Source organism: Leiobunum rupestre, chromosome 1 (assembly GCF_980474605.1).
Source record: "Leiobunum rupestre chromosome 1, qqLeiRupe1.1.hap1, whole genome shotgun sequence".
In the NCBI taxonomy this organism is placed as follows: domain Eukaryota; kingdom Metazoa; phylum Arthropoda; class Arachnida; order Opiliones; family Sclerosomatidae; genus Leiobunum; species Leiobunum rupestre.
The window spans coordinates 63,106,585-63,134,010 of NC_143384.1; the positions used below are offsets into that span (position 1 = coordinate 63,106,585).

Consider the following 27,426-nt stretch of genomic DNA (forward strand, 5'->3'; position numbering starts at 1 on the left):
AATTTTTTATATGATTAGTTAATCATAAATAAAACTAGTTTGAATCAAAACCATCCCAATTTTACATAGAAGTTCTGTATAATACTTTGCAACCAAAAATTTTATTTAAATTAAGAGGCCAAAACGTGAAAATAATAGGTGTAAATGCCAAAATAAAAGAATGAGACTTGAAAAACAAAGGAAGGCAAAGGTCATCATCTTCTTCACTTGTTGACACAAATCATGTTGCTTCGGTCCATAAACGTCTAGGCGAATTCATTGTCTTCAAAACAAGGGCAGACGATCTGTTCATAATCGTTTTTGGTCTCAATTTTTTATTACAATAAGAAGCTGTGCTCTCCTAACACTAACGACACGGCAACCGATTTCTCAAATGTAAATCTTGACACAAAACGGCTCTGACTAAAACTTCAGATTTTCTTTTACCTAGCTGTAACCCAATTTTGCTGAAGTGTCGATTGAGCATGAACGAAGTAAAAACCAACAATGAAATGATTTAATATTCTTTTAATCACGAACTTTTGGCGCAGATTTCCATTTTCCTATTAAAAACAATTTTAATCTTTGGTTTAGAGATCCATGTTCATCATTGCTTCGGCTACTTAATGCGTTTACTTTTAGGCCATTAATTTGTTCATGATGCCGATAGAGCTCTCGTCATTTTCCCGACTGACAACGTTTGTTCCTTCTTCAGCGTTTGACGGCACGGAAACTATCATCGTTTCTTCAAAGCCCAAGAAAATTGTCACCAACTCGATGACATTACTGGCTATTAACAGAGAAGTGGGTAGTGTTCTTTTTCTGCTTCCTGTCTTTATTTGATCGATAACTTCAATATTTTTACAGGTCATTGAGATGATGATATTGTCTATTTCAATAGTCGCGTTATTTCTTGCGTTTTGCTTCATTTTAACCGAGATAGTTGATAATCCGAGAAAGAGAAAATTTTTCCTGACTCGAAAACTTTTAATTTTCTACCACTTCGTCTGGGACACGGCAGCGTTGCTGTTTTGTGAGCGTGAGTTATTTTACTTTTAGAAACTGGCACTGTCAATTGAAATAAGCAAAGTCAACGAAACACCACGTCTAAAATACTCCAATGTTAATAAATTTTCAGCTTTTCCCGTAATTCCGCCGTTGCTGTCAGCGAGAATTGTTTGCGGGGTCTGGCTTCTGGCTGTGGTTTACATTCGGTGCGTGTTGGGCTGTTTCTTGAGATCGGAATACTCTATTGTCACTTACGACGTAGTGGAGACTCTCGACGATATAATCTCTCGCAAGATTGAGCCACTCATGATCAAAGGAAGCTTCGCCCACATTCACTTGAAAGGATTGGTTAGTGCTCAGTATTTGATTTCTCATTCATCTTCATTTATTCATCAAAAACACACCATTCGGATTAAAATCTTCTATAGTTAATTAATCGGTGTGAACTGTAAACACTCTATACCATCAATATTTAATTCAGGTTCCCATTAATCTGGAGAAATACAATTAGTCCTCGAAATAGACTTCTTAAAAAAACTCGTTTGCTTAATTAGAACTGAACGTTAACGTCTATATTACGATTAATGGCAAGCAGACGATCGTTTGCTTTGAATTATGGCAACGTGCAGTTAGGTACTTGATATAGAAAAACAAATTATAACCGGCATTTTTCTAGCTTTAAATTACTTCGAAATATATATTTAACAGTCACATGGCTCAAGTCTTACAAAAGCTGGTGACACACACAGCCCATAGAAGTTTCTCCCACAAACTAGAATATTATTAGATGCTTACACTTTTAGAAAGTTGATTTTGATATATACCAAAACAATAAATGTTTTCTATCTCTCTGCTTTTCATAACTTAGGCAAAACTGTCACATCACGCCTTAGTTTGAAGCCATGTGACTGTTGAATAGATATTTTGAAGTAATTATAGACTAGAATAATATTGGTTATTAGTTTTTTCTATTTGAAGGTTTATTATTATTTTTTAAATACCTCAAGCACTTGAAAATTATTTTTCTCTTGAAAAAAAAATACTCGGTATTAACCAAGCTTCCCGAATTTCCGGAGTTGTAGCAGACGACAGTTTACTCATCCCCATCGTTTGGCGATAGGGAATAAGGTGGATTCATATTGCAACTGAGGTATAGTGTATGTTATGTGTTCAGTGGCGGAGATTCATGGACATCCTATCTAAGGGACGAAATGGACCTGAATTCCGTGTTGGTTAAAAAGATAAAAAGAAAAAGAAAAATCCAACGGCTTGGTTTCTAAATTCCATGAATAAATAGTGCTACACCACCTTTATTTGGTAATATATATTTGTACAAACAATTCTGAGGACCAATACTTGGGAACTTTTATTAAATTCTGGATTATGCTCAAGTCTTACCATTTACGAAAGGAGTGCAAAGTATCTGATTTTTCTAGGCTCAAACTGATATCGTCACATATGTATGGTTATCATCATTGAAGGAAGATAGTTTCTGTTCTCTTATGGATCTGTTATCACTAAATCGATACCTGGAGGTGCTAGAAGGGAATAAATCTCTCATTATCACCAAATTGTTTCTCAGTTGGCTGTTGGGGGAGGTAGTTTCCGAAAATCGGAAGCTCATGGACGACATCAATCAGAAATACGGAGGGTTTTATTTCGGAAAGCACCGAATCAAAACAGATTATGTTGTATTCCCTGTCAACAAAAGCTACTGCCGAAGCGATCCTTGGGCCGATGAAATGAGGAGTTTATTGTAAAAATTTAAGATATATGAATTGTCTTTACTTTGGTTATTTTTGAAAGAACTGTAACAAACGTGCTCCACACACTGACACATAATATTTTCCAGGGTGTATCCGTTCTTTGAATCCAGGCCATTAGATTACCTCGACAAAAAATTTCATTACAGTTTAGATTACATATCGTGGAGAAAGCCAATTGATTCATCGACTGACATTACTTTATTTGAATTGTGGGCACCTTTCCAATTTCTTTTTTATGGGCTCATCATTTCCAGTATCGTTGCCGTCGGAGAGGTGAGAGTGTCTAGAATCTAGGCCTTATTCTTTCATTGGAGCTACAAGATAAACGCATTTTTTTTAGTTATTTAATTAAAGTATTCCTATTCTGAAATGATTTTTCCCCAACAGGTACTCTTTGGAACCTTGACCGCTACTTACAAAATTATTCCGTAAATCACAAGACCAGTCGACTTTGAGTATTTTTAAACTGTTAATGTCATAAACTACCGTTTTTAGAAGCAATTTACACCAGCGTTAAAAATCGAGTAGCTGCTCCTCTTCTGTACCTTGCGGTAAGAGATTCAACTAATTATAAAGTAGTATTTTTCCGGCCGTTCTTTCGAATATCGGGCAGGAAACTTCTTAAATTCAAACAGTGGCTTCTAGCCATTTTAGAAGGGATCGTTTAATTTTTGTCTAAAGCCCTGTAAAACCACTTGTAGGTAGAATTAGAGCCCGGTTTTATAATATGAAGATAATAACCACTTTCTTTTACGGAATTGATTTCTACACACAGGAAACTTACCGTCACTGAAACCATAAATACTGCATTCCATCTACAGTAAGGTGCGGTTTAACTGGTTAAACAGCAATGAATTGTGAAGTTTACAGCTTTCTGTGATTTTAGAAGAAAACATGCATTAACTATTAAAATTAAAAAGGACTGATTTTAAGCTATTTACTTTTGTAATATCAACAGTAAGTAACAGTATTTTCTGTTTCACTGCAACTGCTCTTAAAATTTGCCACCCGTCGCTGTTTTTTTTGAAAACTGCATTATTAAAACCATTAACAGAAAATAAAACAAAAGTAAAGTAAAATAAAATATGCAATAAAAAATCATAATCGCGCTTCTTTTTGAGATTTTGGATATTGTTAACTAACAAGGAGACGACCGAAGGTGGTTCTCGCCGAATTTCTTCAAAGTTGGAGGATTGTTAGACCTAGATGTAACAGGAAAAAAGCTAAATTGAAAATTATTCTGGGCTTCCGATTTGCCATGGCAACCAAAAATGTTTCTTAAAACTTAAAATGTAAAACGATTCCACGTAAAATAACATGGGAAAATGACCAATTCTTCAGAGACAAGTTTTATTACAAAATTAAGTCTAGAATAATTTTAAAGTTAATATATATTGAAAAACTTTATTCCACCAGCAGATAATTCCATTAAAAAAATTTAGTCTGACATATATAAGTTTAAACTTATAAGCGAACTAACTAATTAGTGGCTACCTACGCTACATAGTAAATTAAATAATATTTTTTAAATGGTTAAATTTTAATTTTTTTAATGGAATAATGACTGAAAAATATTATTAGGTTAAAATATGTCTTAAACACCTAGTTGAAGTAAATATTGTAATTGTTAAGGATCGTAATTAAAATTGATCCGAATATAATACACGTTAAAAAAATTCACAAAAGAAAAACTCATATCGTCGGATAAGTATTTATTAAAGGGGAACGGTCAAGCTTTAACCAGTTAGATAGCCCTATAGCCCATTAAAAACTAAAATTTATAGCGAAAACCGAATCAATCAACCCCTGCAATGGTTTTCCCTGCTTCGTGGGTACGTGCTTACGGAAGCCTACTTCCAGGGGCTAGAAGGCCAAACTTTGAAGCCCACTAGCGCTCTTTAAACTCGTCGCAGAGAATCGCAACAAAAGCAAACATACTTCTCAGCTCATCCCCTACAATCACCAGAAATTTCTGTACTGACCACTGAACCACCTTGTATATAATTCCATGACGATATTTTCTTTATAAAACTCATGTGTAGCGTTGAAAATTAGAAATCGTCGTTTTGTGTGCATTGTTATTAGCTATGCATTTAATATTCAACTTTAAATTGTTAAATATTATTACAAAGGCTAAATAACGCAAAAAAGATGTTTTAATGTAATATTTTCTATTCTCAGTACTCAATAAAAAGTTCACGCTGATTTGTCATATATCGTAGAATAATTTTGCCAAAGGAACGTTCCAATTTCCATAATCTTTGTTTGAACCTTTAAAAAGGCCGGCTTCGAAGATTTTCAGGTAACGTTAACCGGCATTTTCAAATATTAGAAACAACATTAGTCCTTGGCCACGTGCTGATTTTATGGTATATTATTGAAAACAAACCGACGGAAGATAAGGAGGTGATATACCTATCAAATTTTCCTACTAAAATTACTTTAAATACATATGCTGTACATTAATTGTACTTTCTTCAGGACAATTTTGAATATTGATTCTACATAATTTATTTGGTAAGAAATAATAATAAGTTACGAATTATTAAACGGCTTTAAAATTTCTAAATTTTATAATCTGTTTGAAAGATTCATGAACTGGAAAACACAATTTTTTTTAGCGTCAAGCATTAAATGTATGTTAATTTTTTAAGCTAGAAATAAATGGTAAGTGTCGATTATATCTTTTAAAAATAAACAATTTGTGGAAGATGAATTATTTTTCAAAAACTGTTAAAAATAATGATTCCCAAGTCCACTAAATAGCCGAAATTTAACTAGCTAATATTACTTGACAGTAAACATTTTCCAACAATTTGAAAGGTGTAACGACGTTTTGGTTTTGGGGCGAAAATTAAAGAAAATTGTGCCGAATCTGTTGAAGGAATTAACATACCCGGGGCAAATAAATTAACAAGACTATAACTCGTCCGCCGTTTATAATCGAAATTTATACGACTCGGGATAACCGTACTGTTGTCGTGGAAGAGTTCGGGCGAAAAAAGAGTCAAGGTTAAATGCAACTACGACTTAATTGAGTCATTAGACCTCAGTATTAACTGAAATGAAATACAAAATATAAAGAAAACATAACTTGGGTTAAGGGTTAACCAAGTCATTACCCAACTTAATAATACAGATAGACTTTTTATTCCTTACACTATTTTATATTCTTTTTAACTCTAACAAACGATCTAAACCTGGTTCATTATCAATAACCTATACTACACGATTTGATCTTCAGGTCCGAAGTACTTTTTCTAAATTTTCAAAAAACCATTTTATTTTAATTGGATCATCAGGACCAGTTACCAATAATCACAAAGTTAATTCCGAAAATTAATCTTACGGCTTTTTTAGCTTTGGCATCATTTATCTCTTGACTTCCGACCGTTCACAAAACACAGAATCTGCTCTTGGTAATATTCCTTAATCTTTAGTTAGAATATCAAAATGTAACCTCTATTTAGTCGTTGAACTAAGAGTAACTAATCTAGACGTTTTTTTAAAATAGAATATATATATAACATTTTATTATCATGCGAGTTATTACATCGTAAACAAAGCTCCCTTCGCGTCATGTGAATAGTCATATGTTCTAGAGCGTGCTCTGTTAGTTCTGGAATCCTAGACCACCACACTATCTCGTTCTACCGAGACAAACTAAACTTAAATATAAAACACGAAGTTTTTTTTAAAAGAAACAAACGAAACAAAAAAAAAAGCTAAAGACAACTATATATATTGCAATGGAATTTCTAAATGAAACACATATGATGAAATATTCATTTTCCTTAAAACCGAATTGGTGGTATGACGGCTCTGCCGATTCGGGTTCGTACTACATGAGGTACCTGTAGACGTGGCGTAGTTCGCATAGTAGGACGTCTCTTCGGTGTGTCAAACGTAGGTAGAGATTCAGTAGATTGACATATACCTGAGTCATCAGGTTGGATCATTCCCGGTATTTGTGAGTGATTCAAAGAATTTAGAAGAGGACTATTCTGAGGACGTGTTTAAACAGTCTAACATCTACGATGTTGCTCGGCGATAGTTAAATAACTCTGTAGAAAGGATCTGGCATTCGTAGAGTGAGGAAGCGTAATCAAAGAAAACGAAAAAGAACCAAAATTGATTTTCTCTACTAAAAAACATGCCAAGTCAATTTGAATCAATGGCATCCGTGTTGGAATTGTTTAGCGATCTGATGCTTAATGCTAAGGTAGAAGGAATTAAATCGGTAGACTATTTTCACATTGCACCATTGACGGGGGCTACTCAAATTGATTTTCAATCCCCGTGGCGATTATTACATTGACTTATCAAACCTAAAGTTAAGAGTTCGTATACGTGTAAAAAAGGAAATTATGGAGTTTTAATAGACATTCCTGCGGTGTAAATAGTCTCCCTCTGCAATCTATCCCTCCAAGTTGATATTTTTATGAATGACACTATTGACACACTCGTACAGAGTAGTTCTAATTGCTATCTGTATTTCGCGTATCTGGCAACGCTATTAAACTATGACAGGGGGGGGGGGGGCAAAAATTCATATAAAACGGCCGAGGGTTATTTTGAAAATGGGTTTTGTGATCCGGCGAAAGCTTTTGACTATGATAGCAAATCGAAAGAAAACAATGGTAATTTTAAACGAAGTAAAGATATTGCAAGATTGGTGACCTGTGAATACATGGGAAGGCTGCGAGTTGACTTCTGTCTTCTGTAAGATTTACATATTTCTTTTAAACAAAGTAAATTTAAGAATTTGACTTTAGAAAAACTCCTACGACTTTCTGATTATTTCGCAAGAAGATGTAAACAATTAATATCGCGTTGTAATAGAAGATGTGGTTTTAAAAACAAGACATGAACTTGTAAATCCCGATCTTCCGATGGTCCACTTCAAAAACAGAGGGTCCTTTACGATATCACGCAAACTATCGTCAAAACATTTACTATTTCGGCCGGAGCTAGCGAACTTGTTAAATCAAACATTTTCTTAGCTAAAATTCCAAATCGCGTAAAAATAGGTATGGTAAATAATTCCGCCTACAAATAGTCAAACCGAGAGAATCCTTTTCAATTTTGTCACAATATTCTATGCTACGTTCAGTAGACGTTAGACGACCAAAATATACCCAAAACCGCTCTCACCCTCGATTTTGGAAAACATTTATACACACGCTCTTTTTACTCCTTATTCTCGGAAATTAACTTAATTGGAAAATACACTGGTAACTGTATAAATTACGATAATAACAAATACGGAAATACACTTTTCACGTTTAATTTAACTTACGACTCGTCGGCAAATTCTAATAATCTAATAATTTTGTCTGCGAAAAACATTATGCGTGACATAATTATACAAGACCTCATCGACAAAATGTTACAACTAACCGAAAATTGCAAAAACCCCAGCTGTAAAAGCTCCATTAATCACGATGTTTCTTGTAAGATGGGATACAGAACGAACTTTGAATAATATAATAATATATAATAATGCTCGATTTTCCACAGTTAAATTATGATAACATAGTTGTCAGATTACAGAAAGAATTTGGTTTAGATCCAGCCATTGAAGAAACTCAATTATATTTTGATATTGTGCCGGATATTTGGAAGAAAGTTTATGGGAGTCTTAAGCTTGTGGGCAAATCAACCTTACAAATTGGTGTTAAGGTTCGGTTAGCCGTGGCAAAATCTACATTCGATAAATCATATAGGGGGACATTTACCGCCGAGCCTTTCGTGATACATAAAATAATGACGAGAGACCCTTTTATATATGTGGTAAAAGACTTGTCGAATAGTAATAATAAAGGCAGTTTTTATTGACAAGAAATGGTTAAAATAACGAATGAACAACCATGATGGTTATTCAACATTCGGTAACCATGCGACACGTACCACTTTTAATTGGCGCTGACATTATTATTTTCGATCAATCGTCTCATCAACAATTAAATTAAAAAAAAGAATTCTGAGTATTTACTGGATATTGGAATGTGTGACAGGGCATATGACCTAGGAAAAGACACTTATCTCGTGAAATGCAATGGGACTCTCGATGTGCAATATTTTAAGAAAGAAGATGGAGTTTTGAAACCCTCTATTAAAGGAATTAATTTAACAAAGGATCAATATGAAAAGTTACGCATTTTAACGGTGACATGACAGATACTCATTTTTCATAATTTAGTCTATACTTCAGTTTTACCCACGAAGTAAAGACATTTTTACATGCATTTTCCCGGCAAATTGAGCACCCAAGTTACCGTGTATTTAACACCGATCCCGACACACTTCCCGGTTCCCATTGAATTGCTGTTTACAAATCGGGTAAAACTCTGAATTTTTTTGTTATCTGGGCAAATCTCATCGTGAATATGGAACGCTATTGTAAAAGCTTCCGGTACAACAGTTATAAATTTCAAAATGACGATAGTCAAAATAATAATAATATAATAATTAATACATTTTTTATCAAGATGTACGGAAATATATTACATCAAAATAATAAATGAATTGTATAATTTTATTTTAACACGCAATGATAGTCTTGCTTATTAAATTTATTTATTCATTTGATGAAAAATTGGCAAAATAAAAAGATTTGTTTAAAATAAAAATTGTTTCTATTTTCTACTTATACATAAACATGTTACATATACTCTTGCCAGCGCAGAGGCTTCTTTGTTTGCCGTTTCGACATTTTGGGATTTTTTAAGAGAAGGTGATTTTATTCTTCCGTTCTTGTGGTGAGAAAGTCAGTGGAATACCACCCGTTTCACCTTCAACTTAATCTTCCAGCACTTGGTCCCAATCAACTTCCTCATCGTTTTGTAATTAATTTCCAATGTTGGTTTTTTCTAAAAAGTCTTCATAATTTTTTTCGGGAGCTATTCAATCATTGTTCCATAGCGTTATCGCTAGTTGCTCTCTTTCGTTTAAAAATATACGTTGAAGTTTTTCTTTCCCTAGCATTTATCACTTTTACGATCGCGGTAATTTGTTCTCGCCACTCGATCTCTCGTCTACCCGAATTTCCCGTTCGCTGAGGTATCGCCTCATTTTTTCAGTCAGCGTTTAAACGTAATTTGGCCGCTTCCACAGCATTTTAACCCTAGGGCGTATCGAGGGGTGAATATGTTTGTCGATGGAGAGGCGATGTAAAACTAGTTTTGAACGTCGGAAGAATAGAAGGGAGGGTCGATGGTCTCATTGTTGGATAATAGCTCATCTCGATTTTAGGAATCGGAATCGCGGACGTCATTTATCCTGCTCTATTTAATTTTGCGCAACTATTCATATCAGAATTTAATATATTTTACATTTCATTATCCAGTAAATTGAAATACGTTTCCTAAAGGAGAAATAATTGGTTTATGTTCTGGAGCTAACTGTCCGATACTAGAAGCGGGAACTAAAACCATCTTTTTCATCTTTTATTGATTAAATTTTGAATTAACGGATCAATAGATCCTAAAGGAGCTGGAAAAAAATCGACTTCCTTTCTGGATTAAAACAGATCGTTTACGTTTCTGAGATATTTTTGGACTGGCTAATTATCTTATAGTTCGTTTATAATTGCCTAACTTTGTTTCTAGGTTGGAGTTAAAACCACCTTTAAAATTTTTGCAAACCGTTAACAATGCTCTTAATTGCTCTGGAGAGCTGTTGGCTAATAAATTTTTGCGGATTTTACCTTTAGATTTATACAATAAACTTAAATATGAGTAGGATTTTAATTTGGTAGAAGGCTTTGCGATAGCAGTTTTTTTACGTACTAGCCGTTTTGAAGCCATCGTATCTAATGAAGTTGTTGATATTATAGTAAATTTAATATTCTCGGAAACACTAACATCTTAGTCGTTAAATACCCGGGGTTGTAAAAAATATCGATAAAAAGTGAGGCGTAAGGCTCACTTGTGGCCACCTCGTAAGCCTTTTTAATTTTGTTTGTGTTGTTGGGTGCCAATTGATTAGCTAAATAATTAATTTGTCTTAAATCACGGGGACATCGAAACAGGTTAAGATACGTCATATTAAGAGAAATTAAGTGCGATTGCTTACCCCGTGGAAATATGGTTTGAGCAATAAGGATTGTTTAAATATTGTAATGATGACTGTCAACGGTTACCAGTTTGGCTATTTAATCATTTTTGTAAAGCTCGTCCACCAAGTCATCGATAATTATATTAAAGGTGCTCTATTGGAATCCCAAAAATCAGTTTCAGTAGGGGGAGTCCCTTAATAAAGACCATATCAGGTAAAAGTTGAGATAAATATTGATATCCGGGCTGCCAGGCGGAATAACAACCAATTATTTTACTAGGTGGAATATCTTTTAATTCGTTACGCAAATTTATAACATTATTAATCCATTAAGTATATCCGGTCCTTGTCGATCCCGTAACCATCATTCGGAACGGCGAAACAAGCTTTATGTATGACCTTGTCAAAAACAGATTGTGACATAATGATAAAATATTTATTAGATGATGGTTATATCCATTAAAAAACAACAAAAATACAACTGATTTGAATATAAAAATTTACTTATAACAATTTATATTAAAAAAGAAATATAAAAATCAACTTCTAACAATTTATACAAAATAATAAAAGAAATATAAAAATTCAAAAACAGATTTATCAAAAAGCAAAATCCATTTCCATTTTAAAGACGGAATTTAATTTTAGAAATTAAATCTTATACTGTTTAAGAAAAAATGTTCACTCTGTCTTCAAATGGAAGATTCAACACTGAAACTACGGGATTAAAAGTAACACTTCTTACTTTAACCGTAGGATATGTTTTTTTTCGGTAGAACTTTCCACGATCTCAACCAGTTTAACCAATGACTTGTCTACCGAAGTGGTTGGGGTATCCCAAAGATCCCGAACCGTTCTTACAAAAGCAGACGTGATCGAATTATATTTTTTTTTCAAAAGGAGAGTTACCGCACAAATCGCACACTATTTTGTTTTCATCGAACAAGGAAAAATCCGTCATCCACTATTTTTCGACTAATGGAGGGTTTACGTTTTTTTTAAAAGAGCCCAATCCTAGTTCACAACGGCTCATCTTAACTTTCACTCTCGACAAATATTACCGTCTAAAAAGTGTTTACTAAATGTTTATTAAACGTTTTATGGAAATTTGCTACGCGTAATAGCATATTGTACTTATCCTTGATCACATTAAACGGAATTTTGACACTATACGATGTATTTGGAAAAAAATCATCTGTTTAAACGCATCGAAATAAATTACCTCATAATTTCTTTAGTCACAGGTATGCCTTTTAATTTGATTACGGATTTGATGTCCGAAGTCATGAAACTATAGGATTTTGGTCCTGTTAACACAAATTTTGTAATATATGTATTTGGAGTTCCGCACGTTAACTCGCCCAAATTACAACCGAGGGGAGGTAGCCATTCGTTGGGTAGATGTGTAAAATGGACTCCATCCGTTTCCATATACAAAAATAGTTTCTTTAAATTTATTAATAGTTTATGTAAATGCATTCGTCCATAAATGGTTACAAACGAAGCGACAACAACATTACCTTCTGTGCCGTATTTCCGCCTAGGGGCCCATCCTTGGAAGGGGCCCTCCAGTGACCGTAATTACTGTATTCGAAGGCATAAATCTATAATATCAATCGTAATTTATATTGGAGAAATTCTTAGGTAGAAGATTTTGATTTAAAATTAGCAATATTTCTGCCTGGCAGTTTACGGACGCAGCCTTAAATCAGAATGTTGCATAATTATCGCATATTTAGTCGACGATTGTTACGAGCTTTTATTTAGTAATATAACCGTAGAGCTCAGATTTCTACGCTGAATCAGGGAAATTCAGGCACAGCCTAGTCCAGGAATAAGAGTAAATGCAGCGCGTGAAAAGGGGGCATAGACTCCTTATCAGCCTATGGGCCCAGGATCTCTAAGTCCGGCCCTGATTACCTTTGCGAAACGTTGATGCCAACTCACTTTATTTTTTATACATCACCATGGCCTTGTCGGGCTTAATTAAATGAAAGTCCGTTAATTTATTCGTGGTGTCTGCTATAATCTCGATTTATTGCGAGTATTTGTGAATAATTTTGGTCGTGGTCTTATCCATTCTTAGGGCCAATCTTCCGTATAATGAATTCTGAGCTAATTTGGCTGATGTACCAGCGCTAGTTTGTAAACAATTTCCGCACGCTGTAGTCTAACACCATCCGCTTCGTATATTTGGTCTAACTATTTTTTTTCTATTCTTATGTTTTTACATTGGGGGGAAAAGAACTATTTTGAACTTTCGCTTTGAAAAAAATATCGATATATGGTTCAATAAACATTTTTCGATCTTGCTCGCGCTCATATATTTCCTTAAATATTTCCCTAAAACACTGTTCCATTTTAGTCCGGGGTAGTGGGTTGGATACGCGTGGCAATAACAGCCTAAAATATCGAGGGCTACCGGGGGATCGTTACTAAAACCGTCCAGGAAGAATTGTCCAACAGCCTTTTCTCCTCCCGGGGATCAGTGTCTGGAGTGTTAGTCCGTTTTCCGATTCATACCACTTTAGGTATTTAAGAGCAATAGGCTTTGATTTGGCCAACCCACTAAACCCTTAGCTAGAATGGTACACAAAGTGCACGGTTCTAAACATAAGTCGATAAAAACAATGTTAACGGCTCCTGAAAGAGATAAACCGTTGTAATTGGTAATGACAATCTGTACTTAATCCGGGGGTTTGATTCGACAATGGAAACAGGCGGCGATATCGCGTCGTGTAATTTCCATGACCGCTCAGATGCGTCGACACCGAAAGGTCGCTCTGGATGCGCTCATGGAAATAGCCTAAGAGTAGCACTTGACGCGTAGATTACGAAATGATTTTATTTTTGGGCCGCAAATGATAATTTTTTTGATTAACTTAATTTTAAAAAAGTAGTAATTTTAGAGGATTAGCCGTTTTGTTTTTTTTTTTGCGGATAATGTAGCACTTGACGCGTAGACTACGAAGTGATTTTTGGGCAGCAAATGATAATTTTTTAATTAACTTAATTTTAAAAAAGTAGTAATTTAAGAGGATTAGCCGTTTTGTTTTTTTTTTTGCGGATAATGTAGCACTTGACGCGTAGATTACGAAATTATTTTTTTGTGCCGCAAATGATAATTTTTTTAATTAACGTTAAAAGGCCCAACAAATTGCAAGCTTTTCAATTAAATTAAAACCTGAAATAAGCGTTTGTGGCCCAAAAATACAAAACACCTAGAAAATGAACAAAAACTTAAATTGATTTTATAAACTACCGGAATATCACGTGGAAATTATTAGAACACCGAAACTGTGGTGTCGGCGAACACTTGACGGAAATAAGTGCAACGAAACACGTGAAAATGCCCAAATATTTAAATTTTTTTAAATTAAATTAAAAAATTAAATAATCATTTGCGGCCAAAATAAAAAATACCCTCGGCATCTACGTGACAAGGTTTATCAGATGCAACCAAAATGAATATAAAATTCAATGAGGCCGCTGTAGTTCACTTCGCTGTCCCTATCTAATTGTGCGATCCATACTAGACATTCTATAACCTTTCGGGGAAGGGCAAAGACGTGGAAGAATAAGTCACTCTAGTCCTCAGCTGAGCGAGGGTGGGTCCCGGGCAGCCCATGGTGTCGCCTTTTGTTGGGCCATGCTGAGGGCGTTTGTTTGCTATATGTGAGGCAGTCACGATGACGTTTTGGTTTTATTAATGGTTTTAATGGAATTTTTTTAATATAGGATCTCTTACATATACAGCGATTAGTAGGGAAAACCGTTTATTTTTCTTTACGAATTTTGTGGATGTCTCCTGGCGAAACGTGATCTGTGTTTATAATTTACCTTTTTAAAAAAAAACTTGCGCGAAGATGGGTTACAATGTTGGTGAGTAAAAACAAGATAGAGTAGGATAAATGTTACCAGATGTTAATAAATATTTCTGCGTTCGTAAGTGTGACATCATCAGTAAGTTAGTGAAAATCACAATCCAAACTAGTTTTACAAGGTTATAATGTAGTAGATCAAATCTGCACGTGATGACAATCAAGGAGTAAGTTAAAAAAAAAACAATTCGACAAGGTTGTAATGTTGAACTAGTTCTACAAATTTTTGTGACGTCTTTAAAGTGTGTGGTAATAAGGGGTGTGGTTTCCCATTCGATCAGGTTCTCTCGAACAATCAAAAAGGAGGAGAGCACATTCCAAACAAGTGTGTAAACACAAGGTCAACAACTGATGGACACTCCAAACCAGTAACAGCAAGCTCAACAACTACAAAAGCACTGTTTAAAGCTACGAAGCAGTTCTACAGGCCGCCACCTTGGATTTGTTTCTGCTCGGGAAATTTTTTATATTCTACCGTTTCTACACATGGTATTTTGTATTGTTGACCGCTTCTGCTCTGGTATTTTCTATACATTGGCGCTAGCAAAGGCGTATTTTGTATTGTCTACCGTTTCTGTCAGGGGAATTTTTTATGTCCTACCACTTCTGCCGGAGGATTTGTATTGCCTATCGTTTCTGAACGGGGTATTTTGTATTAAATAAATAAAATAAATAATAATTAGCTAAGCTTATACCCATGGAATATTTGTTGTTAAAATGACGTAGAATGGAAATATTTTTAAACTTCATTTTAATATCATTAGCACGTAAGTAGTACTTAAATATGCTTGGCACTTGAACCTATATCACTAGTATTTCTTTAAACGAATATCTCAAGTTTTAGTATGAGAATCGTATTGTTCTCAAATAATACTTGAATGTATACTATGAAAGGGTTGTATAGCGTTGTAGGAGGTCATTCCACGGTTAACTTTGGTAGCTATATTCAAGATGCCTAAAGCCCAACATATTTGCCCCACGTGCGCGAAAAGTTTCGCTACCAAGTCCTCCTTAAATCGGCATGTTAGAGAAGTACATAACGATAAATGTAAATTCGTTTGTAAAGTATGTGGTAAGACTGCTGCTAGATTGGAATATTTCAAGAACCATCAACGAAGCCAGCATCTTCCCGTCCACCGTCACCTAGCCTGCTTCAAGACATTCAACTGGAATCTACCCATACACAACCATCTACAGCGGATTTACCCAAAAACCCAACGCCATCACCTGTTCCCGCCTCATCAATACTTGATGAAACACCACCAGCATCTCAAAGTATGGTCCAGGCCTTGAATGATACATTAGCATCTATCCGTTACAATGCTGAAGACTATGATATTGATGCGGGGATGTTTATCGGACGTTACCGAGCCGCTTTCAGTAAATTTCTAATGGAAAGACTTTCCGGTAAACGTGGAATTAAATGGTTCTTACTCGTAAGATCAGCCTATATGAGACCTTTAGGGGGTGCGGAACAAAGAGCGGAAGTATGACCCTATTTCCAGAGCACTATGCAAACATCATTAACGCCCGACGTCATTGAAAACCAGCTGAATGACTGCAGTGAAACAATACAGTCAGCAGCGGAAAACTTTGAAGCGACAGGTATGTACTAAAATTTATAAGTTAAATTTTGAACTTAAACATTATATTTTTGATAGGATCGGGTTGGGTAATTGATCGTATTCTGTATGTAGAATTAAATGTAGCATCTTACCAACCGTTACGCGGGTCATCGTATATGGAACTACCTGAAAAACTATCTCAACGTCGTGCAATTCTTAATATTAGAAACGAAAATGATGATAAATGTTTTCTCTGGTCAATTCTAGCTTAACTTCACCCACAGGGTTTCCAAATATACACCTTATGAAAATGAACTTGATACCAGAGATATATCTTTTCCTTTCAAATTAAACGCTACGGAACTTTAAAAATTTTAATTAATGAATAATTTTTCAATATCTGTGTTTGGCTTCTTGGGAGATATATTCCCTCTTTACGTAAGCGCTTACAAGTGTGGTAAGGAAAGGGAGGTTGATTTGCTAAACATCACCGATGAAACTAAAGATATTGACGATGGGAATAGACATTACTGTCTTATAGGACACCTACGAAAACTGCTACAGCATCTAACAAAACACAGAAGTAAAAGTTATTATTGCAGGTAATTTAGTTTCCAATATATTAGTTTGCAATCTACTAATTATTTTCTGTATTAGAATGTGTCTTCACCGATTCAGTGGAAACAACGCGGAACAGCGACGTGATGCGCATATCGAAGAATGCGCCACCCACGGCGTCCAAAAAACAGTTTTCCCTACCAAGAAGAAGACGGTTTATTTTGATAAATATGAGTGGGCGGAAAAAGTAAAAATAAAAAATTATTTAATTTAACTCTTAATGAAATGAAATTATTAGGTGCAGTATGTATTTTACGATAAGTTAAGTTAGAAGAGACCACCTATGGACTGTGAGAAGGATGATAAAATACGCGAAAAAGTAGATTAGTCCATAATTAAAAGGGATAATATATCTAAATCCTAAACAAATTTGAAGACATTAAAAAACTTACTAATAACTCGTACCGATAGGTCTTCGAGCGAATCTCGGATCAAATAGATCTTTGAGAAATAAACTACATAAAAACTAAATAAAATAGCCAGAAATTCTAGAAGATCTATTTGATCCGAGATTCGGTCGAAGACCTATCGGTACGAGTTATTAGTAAATTTGTTTAGGATTTAGATATATTATCCCTTTTAATTATGGACTAATCTACTTTTTCGCGTATGTATTTTACGCCGATTTTGAAGCAATCCCACCGAGAGTTCAAGGATGTGATCTAGATCCTGATATAAATACCAGCAAAGTAAATACGCATATCAGTTGCGCGTATTCGTGGGTGCTTGTTGGACCTAACGGTAAGTTATTCGGCAAAATTTCCTTTTAGATATATTACAATAGGATACTGTTCGAACCGATTGCTATCGAGGACAAGTTGCAACCCGAAGATTTCTGGAGTCTATTCTGGAATTAGAGACTGAGTTGATAAATCTCATTGAGACAAATGTACCAATGATTATTACTCCGGAGGAGGTGGAACAGTTTCAAGCTGCTACGCTTTGCTACATTTGTCAGAAGCAGCTAAATCAGTGAAATATGCCCGCTGTTCGAGATCATTGTCATTTCAGTGGCAAATATAGGGGGCCAGCGCATAACCTCTGTTATCTTCAAAAGAAAGTTCCAGAATTTATTCCCATTTTCCTTCATAACCTTAGCAGGTAAATTTATTAATTTAATTAACCAGGAATAGTAATAATAATAATAATACATCTTCATAGATACGATTTACATCTTATATGTCAGGAGATTGGTCATTTTAAGGAACAGACACTTGACTGTATGCCTTCCACTAGTTAAAATTATATTTCGCTGAAACTAGGTAAAATATATTTAATTATGAATTTAACCTTAACATTAATTTTATTTTTTTTAGGGAGATTTCGGTTTTTAGACTCTTATCGATTTCTAAGTGATAGCCTCGATGCTCTAGTATCTAATCTCGTTTTGGAAGGAGACAGTAAATTTCAGATTGTTAAGAAATATTTTGAAAGTGATAAAGTTCAACTCCTCCTGCGGAAGGGGGTCTACCCGTACGAGTAAATGGACGATGAAAAGAAATTTGACGAGACGATGCTGCCATCTAGAGAAGCGTTTTTCAGTTCATTGAAAAATCAAAATATTTTAGAATCTGATTATTAACACGCCCAAAATGTTTGGACAGCGTTTAATATTCAAACATTAGATAAAATTACTATAATATCAATATTTCAAATCTCTTAACCTCGGTTTTCGTAGGGGAATACACCGACCTCTATGTGAATAGCGATGCGTTGCTCTTGAAAATTTTAGAACATTATCTATAACTCATTATATATAAGATCCCGCTCACGCTTACCCTGCACCAGGTTTAGCCTGGCAAGCAGCTTTGAAGATGACCGATGTTCGCCACGATCTCATACTTGATATAGATCAACACTTATTTATTGAAAAGGGTAACGCTTTTTTGTTATTTTAAATATTATTATATTTACATAGAATTTTTAGGTATTCGAGGCGGTGTTTCAATGATCTCAACTCGTTATTCTGAAGCGTATAACAAATATATGCCCGACACATATGATTCGTCTAAAGAGAGCAGTCATATATGCTATTTAGGTAATTTACATTTTTATTTTTTTTTAATTTTAATTATTTTAATTAACTTAATTTATCTTAATTGAAGATGCGAATAATTTGTATGGTGCTGTTATGTGTGAACCACTACCGCTAGGCGACATCCAGTGGGTTCATGAGGATGATTTGCAAACACTGAAAATATTCTGGGTATTCCCAATAACGAAAACGGATACATTTTAGAGGTAAATAACAAGTGTTATAATTATTATATCATATTTTTAAGGAATTGTTTCCTTTGCAGGTGGATCTTGAATATCCTCCAGAGTTGCATGACTTACATAACGATCTCCCAGTAGCGGCGGAATCTAAAGTGATCACAAATAATATGATATCTACATACTCCAAAGATCTCTTAGGAAAATTAAATGTTAAGGAGAATCAAAGTCTACCAAAACTTCTTCCTAATTTAAATAATAAAGATAAATACATAGTACATTACCGCAATTTAAAATATTATGTAGAATTAAGTTTGAAAATAACCAAGGTTCATCGAGCTCTAACCTTCATTCAAGGAAAATGGTTGGAAAAATATGTTAGATTCAAGACTGAACAGAGGAAATAATCCAAGAGCTCATTTGAAAAGAATTTCTGGAAACTTATGGTTATTTTTATTGCTGTTTTTTTCCAAAGTCTTAGAGGACTAGGTGAAGATGATGATAACATTGAACTACTTGGTGGTGTATGAAATACAGCGAATGTTTTTAACAGTGTCGATCTTACAGGATTCTTAATTAAACGTTTTGAAATATTTGACTTATGAATACCCTCGTAAAACTCTAACTCCTATAGGATCAATCGCTGTTCCAGGCGTTTTTCTCACAGCATCATACAAAAGATCGATTATATTAGATCCTCCAATCACTTGTCCTCGAATAGAAAGCTCTCCTGAGTTAGCCCATCTCATATATCTCGGATCTACCGTAGTCGCTCGGTATAATGAAATTGCATCACTAACATAAGTTGCAGGTAGAGAATAAGATATTTGCGCGAACCAGGTTTTAGGTCGTTCAAAGTTTTCAATAACGGGAGAGATTTGTTCTTTACGTACGTAAGTTAACCGTCGTTGGAGAGTTTGATTGTATAATGCTAATTTCTCTGATTCGTTTAAATCTGGATTATCTAGAATAGATTTCATTTCATCATCGAGTGTCTTCTCTTTTTGAAGTACAGGTGTTTTTTCTGTTTTGGAAGGTGTAGTGTTTTTTATCTCTCCATTACATATTCAGGAACTAGAAGCATTTTTCGAGCCATCATCGGTTTATAGCTCGGCTTATTGCACTTCCGGCGACTAAGCTAACGATAGATAGCAGTGGCGCTAATAAAAATGGAAGAAAACCACCCTTTTGTACCAGAATCTTTCGTCGTTTTGATAAAGGTTTCTTCTTCGACACGTTTCGTATAACCGCGCTATGTTTCTTTAACCGTTTACGAGGACGTTCTGACAGTTCAATTGTTCCGTGCAATACATTTATACAACATTCAACGAGAGCCAATATAGCTTCCTTGCTAGCGTATTTAATAGCTGTCTTTCTTTGTATTAGATTACAGGATGTCAGGAAACGTAGAAATTCTGTTTTTCTTTACTCGTTTTGAGACATCCATTTAGAGATTTTCTTAGCCTTTTTTAAAGCGCAATGAACAGTTTCGGAATGAAAAGGACAGTTTAATTCAACGTCTTCTAGTTCTGATAATTTAGGACAACTGGTATCTTCGATGTTAGTTACTGGAACACCGAGGAGTGTCGATAATACTGCAGCTTTTTCTTAACCTTTGGTGAAAAACGAAGTCGCTTTTTCCGCTATCTGATTGCAAATGTCACGTCTCGTTCTGTAAGAACGTTCGCCGTCATCCCATCGAAGATGACAAATGTTATGAGATATCCATCTGCATTGTCTTTTATCTTCGTTTGAATGCTCTTTGAAAGGGCATGGAGATTTGAAAGTAAACACTTCCGATTCTTCAGTTTCTAATACTACGTAAGCTAATTCTTTAATAATCCACTCTCGATTAACCCTAAAAAAATTCCCTTCTATAATACACTTCATTTTGGAATAAAGACAGCCGATTCTTCACCCGGTATTAAACCTGTTCGTAGTAATTACTGATCTGGAGTGTGAGGTTTCAAGTCAACTAATGAATATCCAAATTTCCGTGACGTAGCTTGTTGAAACGCATCAATAACGTATTTGCTATTGGTTGGAGATATCTGCCTCGCGAGATGATCAATTGTTGATTCATCTCGTGTTGATTTAAAAATAAATAGATAATGATCATTTAAATTTAAAGTTCTTATTTCTTTTCCGGGGTAATAAAGGTTTTGCATTAAAATTAGTACGGAGGTGTGTCTGTGATGAGATCCACGAATAAATAAATTAGTTACGTCTTTATTATTAAATACCTCACATAATAAATCGTCCAAAATTACTAAATTCCTAATTTGCGGGTTTAATATATTAACATCGAGTAACCCTTCGTGAAACTCGACTGAAGGTGTGTGTTCTAAAATTGATTGAAATAGTTTCGGCTGATACTCGGTATAACACTATATTATCCTCTCAGGAGGAGGGATATGCAGGTTTTCTTATGTTGAATTAACCGTCGCACTAGGAATGACTTTCCGCATTGGGTGGATCCGGCTACAAGCCTATTCATTGGATGTTGTAAGCTTAAATCCATAATGGTTAATGAGAATCGGAGGATTAGTGCAATCAATTTTATTAGCTTTTTAACAAGTTTTAAGCATTGCGTATTATTAGTGACATTATATTATTTGAAATTTCTTTTGACAATTCACAGCAAATAGTAAACATTTCAATAATATTTTCACAATCTACCGACATAATTATTTCATAAAAATGTAAATCTACACGCTTAGAAAAATCCATCGTGATACAATCATGCTGGAGTTGAGATGGATGATCAATTTGACAGCCATTGCACGCTTTCTTAAGAACTTCATGTAATTGTTTAATTACAACGTTGGTCATCACCTCCTTTATTTCCTTGATTTGCTTTAAACACTTCTGAATAGACTCGTACTGTTCGAGGAAATTCAATCAAGAAGATTGAGCGAAAGCTACCCCCTCTTTAGTCGGTAACAGTTTTCCATAGTTTACTCCATAACCACGGTACATTTGTCTAACATCTAGAACCTTTTGTTGATTCTTCAGGACTCTTTCATAATGACTAACCATTAAAGTTGTTCGTTTAGACTTCAAGTTCAGAGAGTGACCCTTTAAGATTAAGTCAACAATTATAGGTTAATTCAATACTGATTACTGAGTGATCCCTCCAAAAATTTATTTTTAAAAAATGATAAACTTATCTAATTGTTAAAAGTTTTTTTGCTTATTTTAATATTAACCAGAGTTGTCTGATTTAAAGCTTCTTATTAAAAATTTCATTGATTTAAATCAACATGTTTAAAAAATCAAGTTTAAAAAAACTTTAAAGCCAATCAGGAATATCCAATAAAAATTCACCTAAAAAAAGTTACTATAAAATTCTTCTACTTCAAGAAAATTGTTCCTTTCAAAACATTCCTAGTGACGATAATTTTAAAATAAAATATCCTCTAAAAACTAATTACGATATTTTATTCTTTGAAAATCTCGAAATATATTATCCTTTCAATAGTTAAAGAGATAATAATTCTCTAAACAAACCATAATTTGATTACCATATCCCAGAAGGGTTCCTGGTGATTCCCCTTCACCTTCTTTCCAAACACAATCCAGAACTTGACCAATGTAGGAATCAGGATCGGAATGAACATTTTCTCCTAGTTTCAGGTTATTTTTAAAAGCCAACTCTGAATTCAAAACGTCCCAAATGGCTTGATCAAACCATAGACAGTATATATCCCTAAGGTGACGAGAAAACGCCTAGCTTCTACTGCATTAAAATCGCTCTTCCTCTCACTGACGCACTGTTATTGAAAGAGGGGGGAACCAGCGTTGCCAACCTGATCGAATAGAATTATCGTATTTCAGTCCTATTTATCGTACCGTTCGTACGCTTCAAAAATATCTAGAGGTCTGACTAGCGAGTAGAAAAGGGGGAGCGGTTCTTCTCTCTCTTTAGAGCACTGATCATATCTGAAGGCGCGATATTCCAAGGCCATACGTTCTATAATTATGGTACAAATAACATAATTTTGCATAATTTTATAAATGCTACTATTTTTTTGAGAGCGTACTATAGTTTAGTTGTAAACATATTTCTAAGAATAAACTTCGATACCAAACCTAAGCGTCAAAACGGGTATTTTTCAACAACGTAAATTACAAAACCTCATTCCTACTGAATTATCGTAGAATTTTCAATCTCGTACATTGTAATATCGTACATCCTACGGAATTATCGTACAATTGCCGATATCGTACGTTGTGATATCGTACATCGTACGGAACGTGAAATCATCGTACAAAACGATAATTATCGTACAGGTTGGCAACGCTGGGGGGAACAAACGTATGCTTCTAAGTTCTTCAAATGACCTTGAAATATCCCGATTTTAAAATACAGCCGTCTTTATTCAGTTGAGGCCCTAAAATCAATACGAACTCTTGGAGTTGGCTGCAAAGCGACTGTGATGGGGTCTAAAAATCGGAGCCTATTCTCGTCCCCTTAGGGGTATACATCTATAACAAACCACTTCACAAGAACAAGAGATTGCTTCCTATTTTTCCTGCCCATGATATAAATCTAATAAAAGACATTGACAGTTTTAATAAACCAATACAATAGAAACTAACCTAAAAAAACTACTAATATGAATAAAATTAAGCCCGTGCTATAAAACGTGTTTTTGGAGTTGACTTCACCTGCCGATGATGTTTCACCTACACGCTTAACCCTTCTAGTAGCATTTCGTTAATATTTATTGCTATAGTTAAATAATTTAATTTCAACACCCATTATAGTTTTCTTTTAGCCAATACAAAATTTTAGAAATACTGTACCCTAACGATAGAAGTATAATTAGTTTATTTTAAATATTTTACTTACCGATTGATTTCGATTATAGTTTCTTCAACAATAAACAGTTCGATAATGGTCAATGGCTGCCTCACGTGTACGAACGTTATGAAACACTTTTCTTCTTTTAGATGTAAAGTAAGGTCACATGGTCCAATTTACCCTAGTTTATAGGCGGAAGAGTAACTAGGTCAGAGATAAAGCATGACCCCGTCCCGAAGTGAAAGTTAAAAGCGGGTGGGAAAGAAGTCTAGGCTTCTAAATATTTCTAAGAAGGGGGCTACGCATGGTCACTTTTCTTAAATCGAAAACAGTTGTTCATATGCTACCTTGGATAAAGAGTAGTAGTTCCCTATTAATAATAACTAATTTGGGAGAGCTTTAGTTGTAGACTGAAATACAACAATTTTCCGTTACAAGTTAATTTATTTTTCTTAGCACTAAAATATATTTCCTCCTTATCAAACTATAATTTTCTCGCGACCAAACATTTGAAAATTTTAATTTCGTGGCATACTCTCGCACGCGTTACAAGGAGTGGAGTTTATATATATATATATATATATATATATATATATATATATATATATATATATATATATATATATATATATATATATATACAACCTGAATCGGCCGTATTCTGCATGACCCCGCAAGTAAGGAAGGAAACGCCTATCTTGCTTCGGCACTATCATTCGACGAGAGCTCACTTATTTCATTCTTCTTTCCCCTCTTCCTTGGCTAATTGAAGGCCTGGTGTGACGTCAGGATGTTAGTGACGATACTAATGATTATGCAGTTTCCGGAAGTAACGTAAAAAGTCCACCTACTCAAAAATGAACGGCACGGTGCCATCTAGGTTTATTTTTAATAGTAATAGGACAGTGCCATCTAATGTGTATTTTTGACACATTGTTGATCACCATCTATTTACAAAAAGAAAAGTAATAGCCATAAAATTATGCCATCGACTGTGTGTTTTGCAAATAAATGGTTTAACGCCATCTACTTACAAATATATAAATGAATAGCCCTGATATAGTGTCATCTACTGTGAATTTTGGAAATAAATGTTTTAACACCATCTATTACAAAGCGATTAATTAATAGCCCTGAAATAACGTTGAGTATCGATTATTAATCTTTTCTCTAATTAAAAATTAGTAATCATTCAAAATATTTAAATTAAAATAGTCAGTAGCAGTTTTATTACATAGAGCTTCAGTTTACAAATTATGGGAATAAATTAGAATAAAAGTACAGCCAACTTTCAATTCTTGGTTGGACGGCAAAAACTGGCCAAAACAGAAGTTTAACCACATGGTAGATTTAATTCATTTAAATTATCCAATTAAATCTTAATCTACAACAAACCAAAAGTAACAAATGTGAATTTAACAATTATTATTTTCTTACAGTGTTATTAGGGCCGGGGCCATATTAGAACCATCTGTAAAATATGTAAGTATGAGTACACCAACAATTGGTAGTTGATTTTAAATTCACCCTTTAAAGCTCAAACATTGACAATACAACTATTTCAGGAGAACGAAGTTTTGAAATTGGTGAAGCTTTGGTCGTAGGGTAATGATTTGATGATTAACTGATAACCTTAAAGTACCTTGGAGTTCACTAATTTTAAATTTTAATTAGTGATTCAAACAATTACGCTTAATTTGAGGAATATTTCACGTAAAAATTCGAATCCTATATCAAGGCTGTGCATATATATTTCCGGTCCCGAAGTATGACGTTGAACATTTTTCTTGCAGTTTCCATCCCTCTGCACAGCCCTAGAAATATTGCAAATTCTTGTTTCAAGGGAGAAAATTAGAGAAAGTTATTTGGATGATCACGAAGAGCTTTCCCTTTAAATAAATTACTATTAATTATATAATTAATTTTAACTTGACACGACATTACCATTTGGAGCAACCAGCACCCTGAATATCGCGGATAAAGTGATAGCTGATTTTGTACAGCATGGAATCTTTGGTAAGTTTCCAGCATGATAGTTCGTCACTTAAATTAATCTATGTTACTTAATATACTGTAAAGGCATCAGTGAAGACTCATTGACCAATTTTCAGAGTGTCGGTTCAGTGGATTTGGACTATGGTTGTTTAACTGCGAAATCGTGGGGTGCGTTCGATAGGAATTTAATGTACCCTGTAAGAAAGACCAATCAATGATTGTGTCGCTTTGCTAACTATATCTACCCTATTTGGTATATATATCTATTGTTATCAATTATGTTTCCGTAGTTTTGACAAAGGCCCTCTGGTCGAAAGCTCAACCTATGAATGGGTTAGTTTTAATTAATTTTTAATATTTTAAAAATTGAAATAATTTTTTTTTACATCCATGTGTTTCCTCAGTTAAATTTTTTTAAATTATTATTTTCCTTGGACTCTAATAAATCTTTCAACATTTATGATTATCTTCACAATCGGAAGGATGTGTCGCTTTTTTATCGTCTCCGCCACACTAAATTGAAAATTGCATCGGTGACAAATCAATTGGTCTTTCTGCAAAAGTGCAAGAACTTTGGTATAACCCCTAATGGTTTCACTCGTGGTGCCTCGTTGAATTTCCCTGCTAATAAGAAGGTGCGTGCTTCAAGTCTGGTTCTACGAAAACCAATTATAATTCAGGCAATTAGTGAATTTAAGTCTCGCAGAAGAAGTCTCGTTCGTGAAGTTGATTGTTTGATGGACTCCTTCTATGACTACATAGATTTTCAGACGGCGAACTTTATCGTGGACATCATCAGTGAAACGTACAATCGTGAGTTCGAAATTATTAAGCGGTCCCAAATTAGGGAGCTTGAAGGTGTGTTATAGTTTGAATAATAGTAGTTTAATTATCCCTACTGGTAAAATTTGCAACTTAAGTCGGGAAGAAGAAACCCTTTATTACCCCTTCGCTCCCGCGCCTATATCGATTGGTGTTTACGATACGTAGCAGTGGCGTCGATGGCAATAAGTACAAGAAAGAAGATGATAGCGGACAGTGATTAGGATACTCAATGAAATGCTCGATTGAAATGCTTTTATTGACAGATAAAAAAAAATAATAATAATACACAATATAAACGATAAGGTTAAAAATGGGATCTCTTCTTACTTAAATCTGGCGTATCCTCGGGATACCTGCCAGCCATGAGAATGGTTATACACTTAAAATGGGGGCGATTAAATTAAATAGAGAAATAACTTGCGTTAGGCGCTTAGATTTAATATTATACTACTATTTATCGGGGAGAGCTCAAAATTATACTAACGTGGTGGTGCAAAAAAAATCTGTTAAGATACTTTTGGGGTTGGGGGTTTGGCTTTTATACTGGTTGGAATAAAGGGGTATTGTTCGGGACTCTCGACACGGGGCTTTTCTCGTTATTTTCGTTCTCGGGACAGGATATTGGCAGAGCACTCTAACTTGGTATTGAAGGAATTATTGGGGAGTATTGATATAACAGGATTTTAGGGGCTCTAGACTCAATCTTTTAA

General features: G+C 34.5%; 1 protein-coding gene across 1 annotated transcript; it reads left to right on the forward strand.

The window, feature by feature from the left end:
• The first annotated feature begins 756 nt into the window (after nt 1–756).
• LOC149964399 (uncharacterized) lies at nt 757–26,933 on the forward strand. Its single transcript, XM_090167171.1, has 8 exons — nt 757–783; nt 847–1,018; nt 1,118–1,335; nt 2,424–2,743; nt 2,840–3,026; nt 8,274–8,435; nt 26,572–26,749; nt 26,812–26,933. The coding sequence occupies exons 1-8, from the start codon at nt 757–759 to the stop codon at nt 26,931–26,933; spliced, it is 1,386 nt and encodes a 461-aa protein (XP_090023297.1).
• The last annotated feature ends 493 nt before the right edge of the window (nt 26,934–27,426 follow it).

Excerpts from the sequence above, each read along its gene's own strand:
- LOC149964399 (XM_090167171.1), top strand. The coding sequence starts at position 757 with ATGACATTACTGGCTATTAACAGAGAA. Across the intron at positions 784-846 it reads TACTGGCTATTAACAGAGAA|GTCATTGAGATGATGATATT; the intron begins GTGGGTAGTGTT and ends ATATTTTTACAG. Across the intron at positions 8,436-26,571 it reads CCTTACAAATTGGTGTTAAG|GCAATTAGTGAATTTAAGTC; the intron begins GTTCGGTTAGCC and ends ATTATAATTCAG.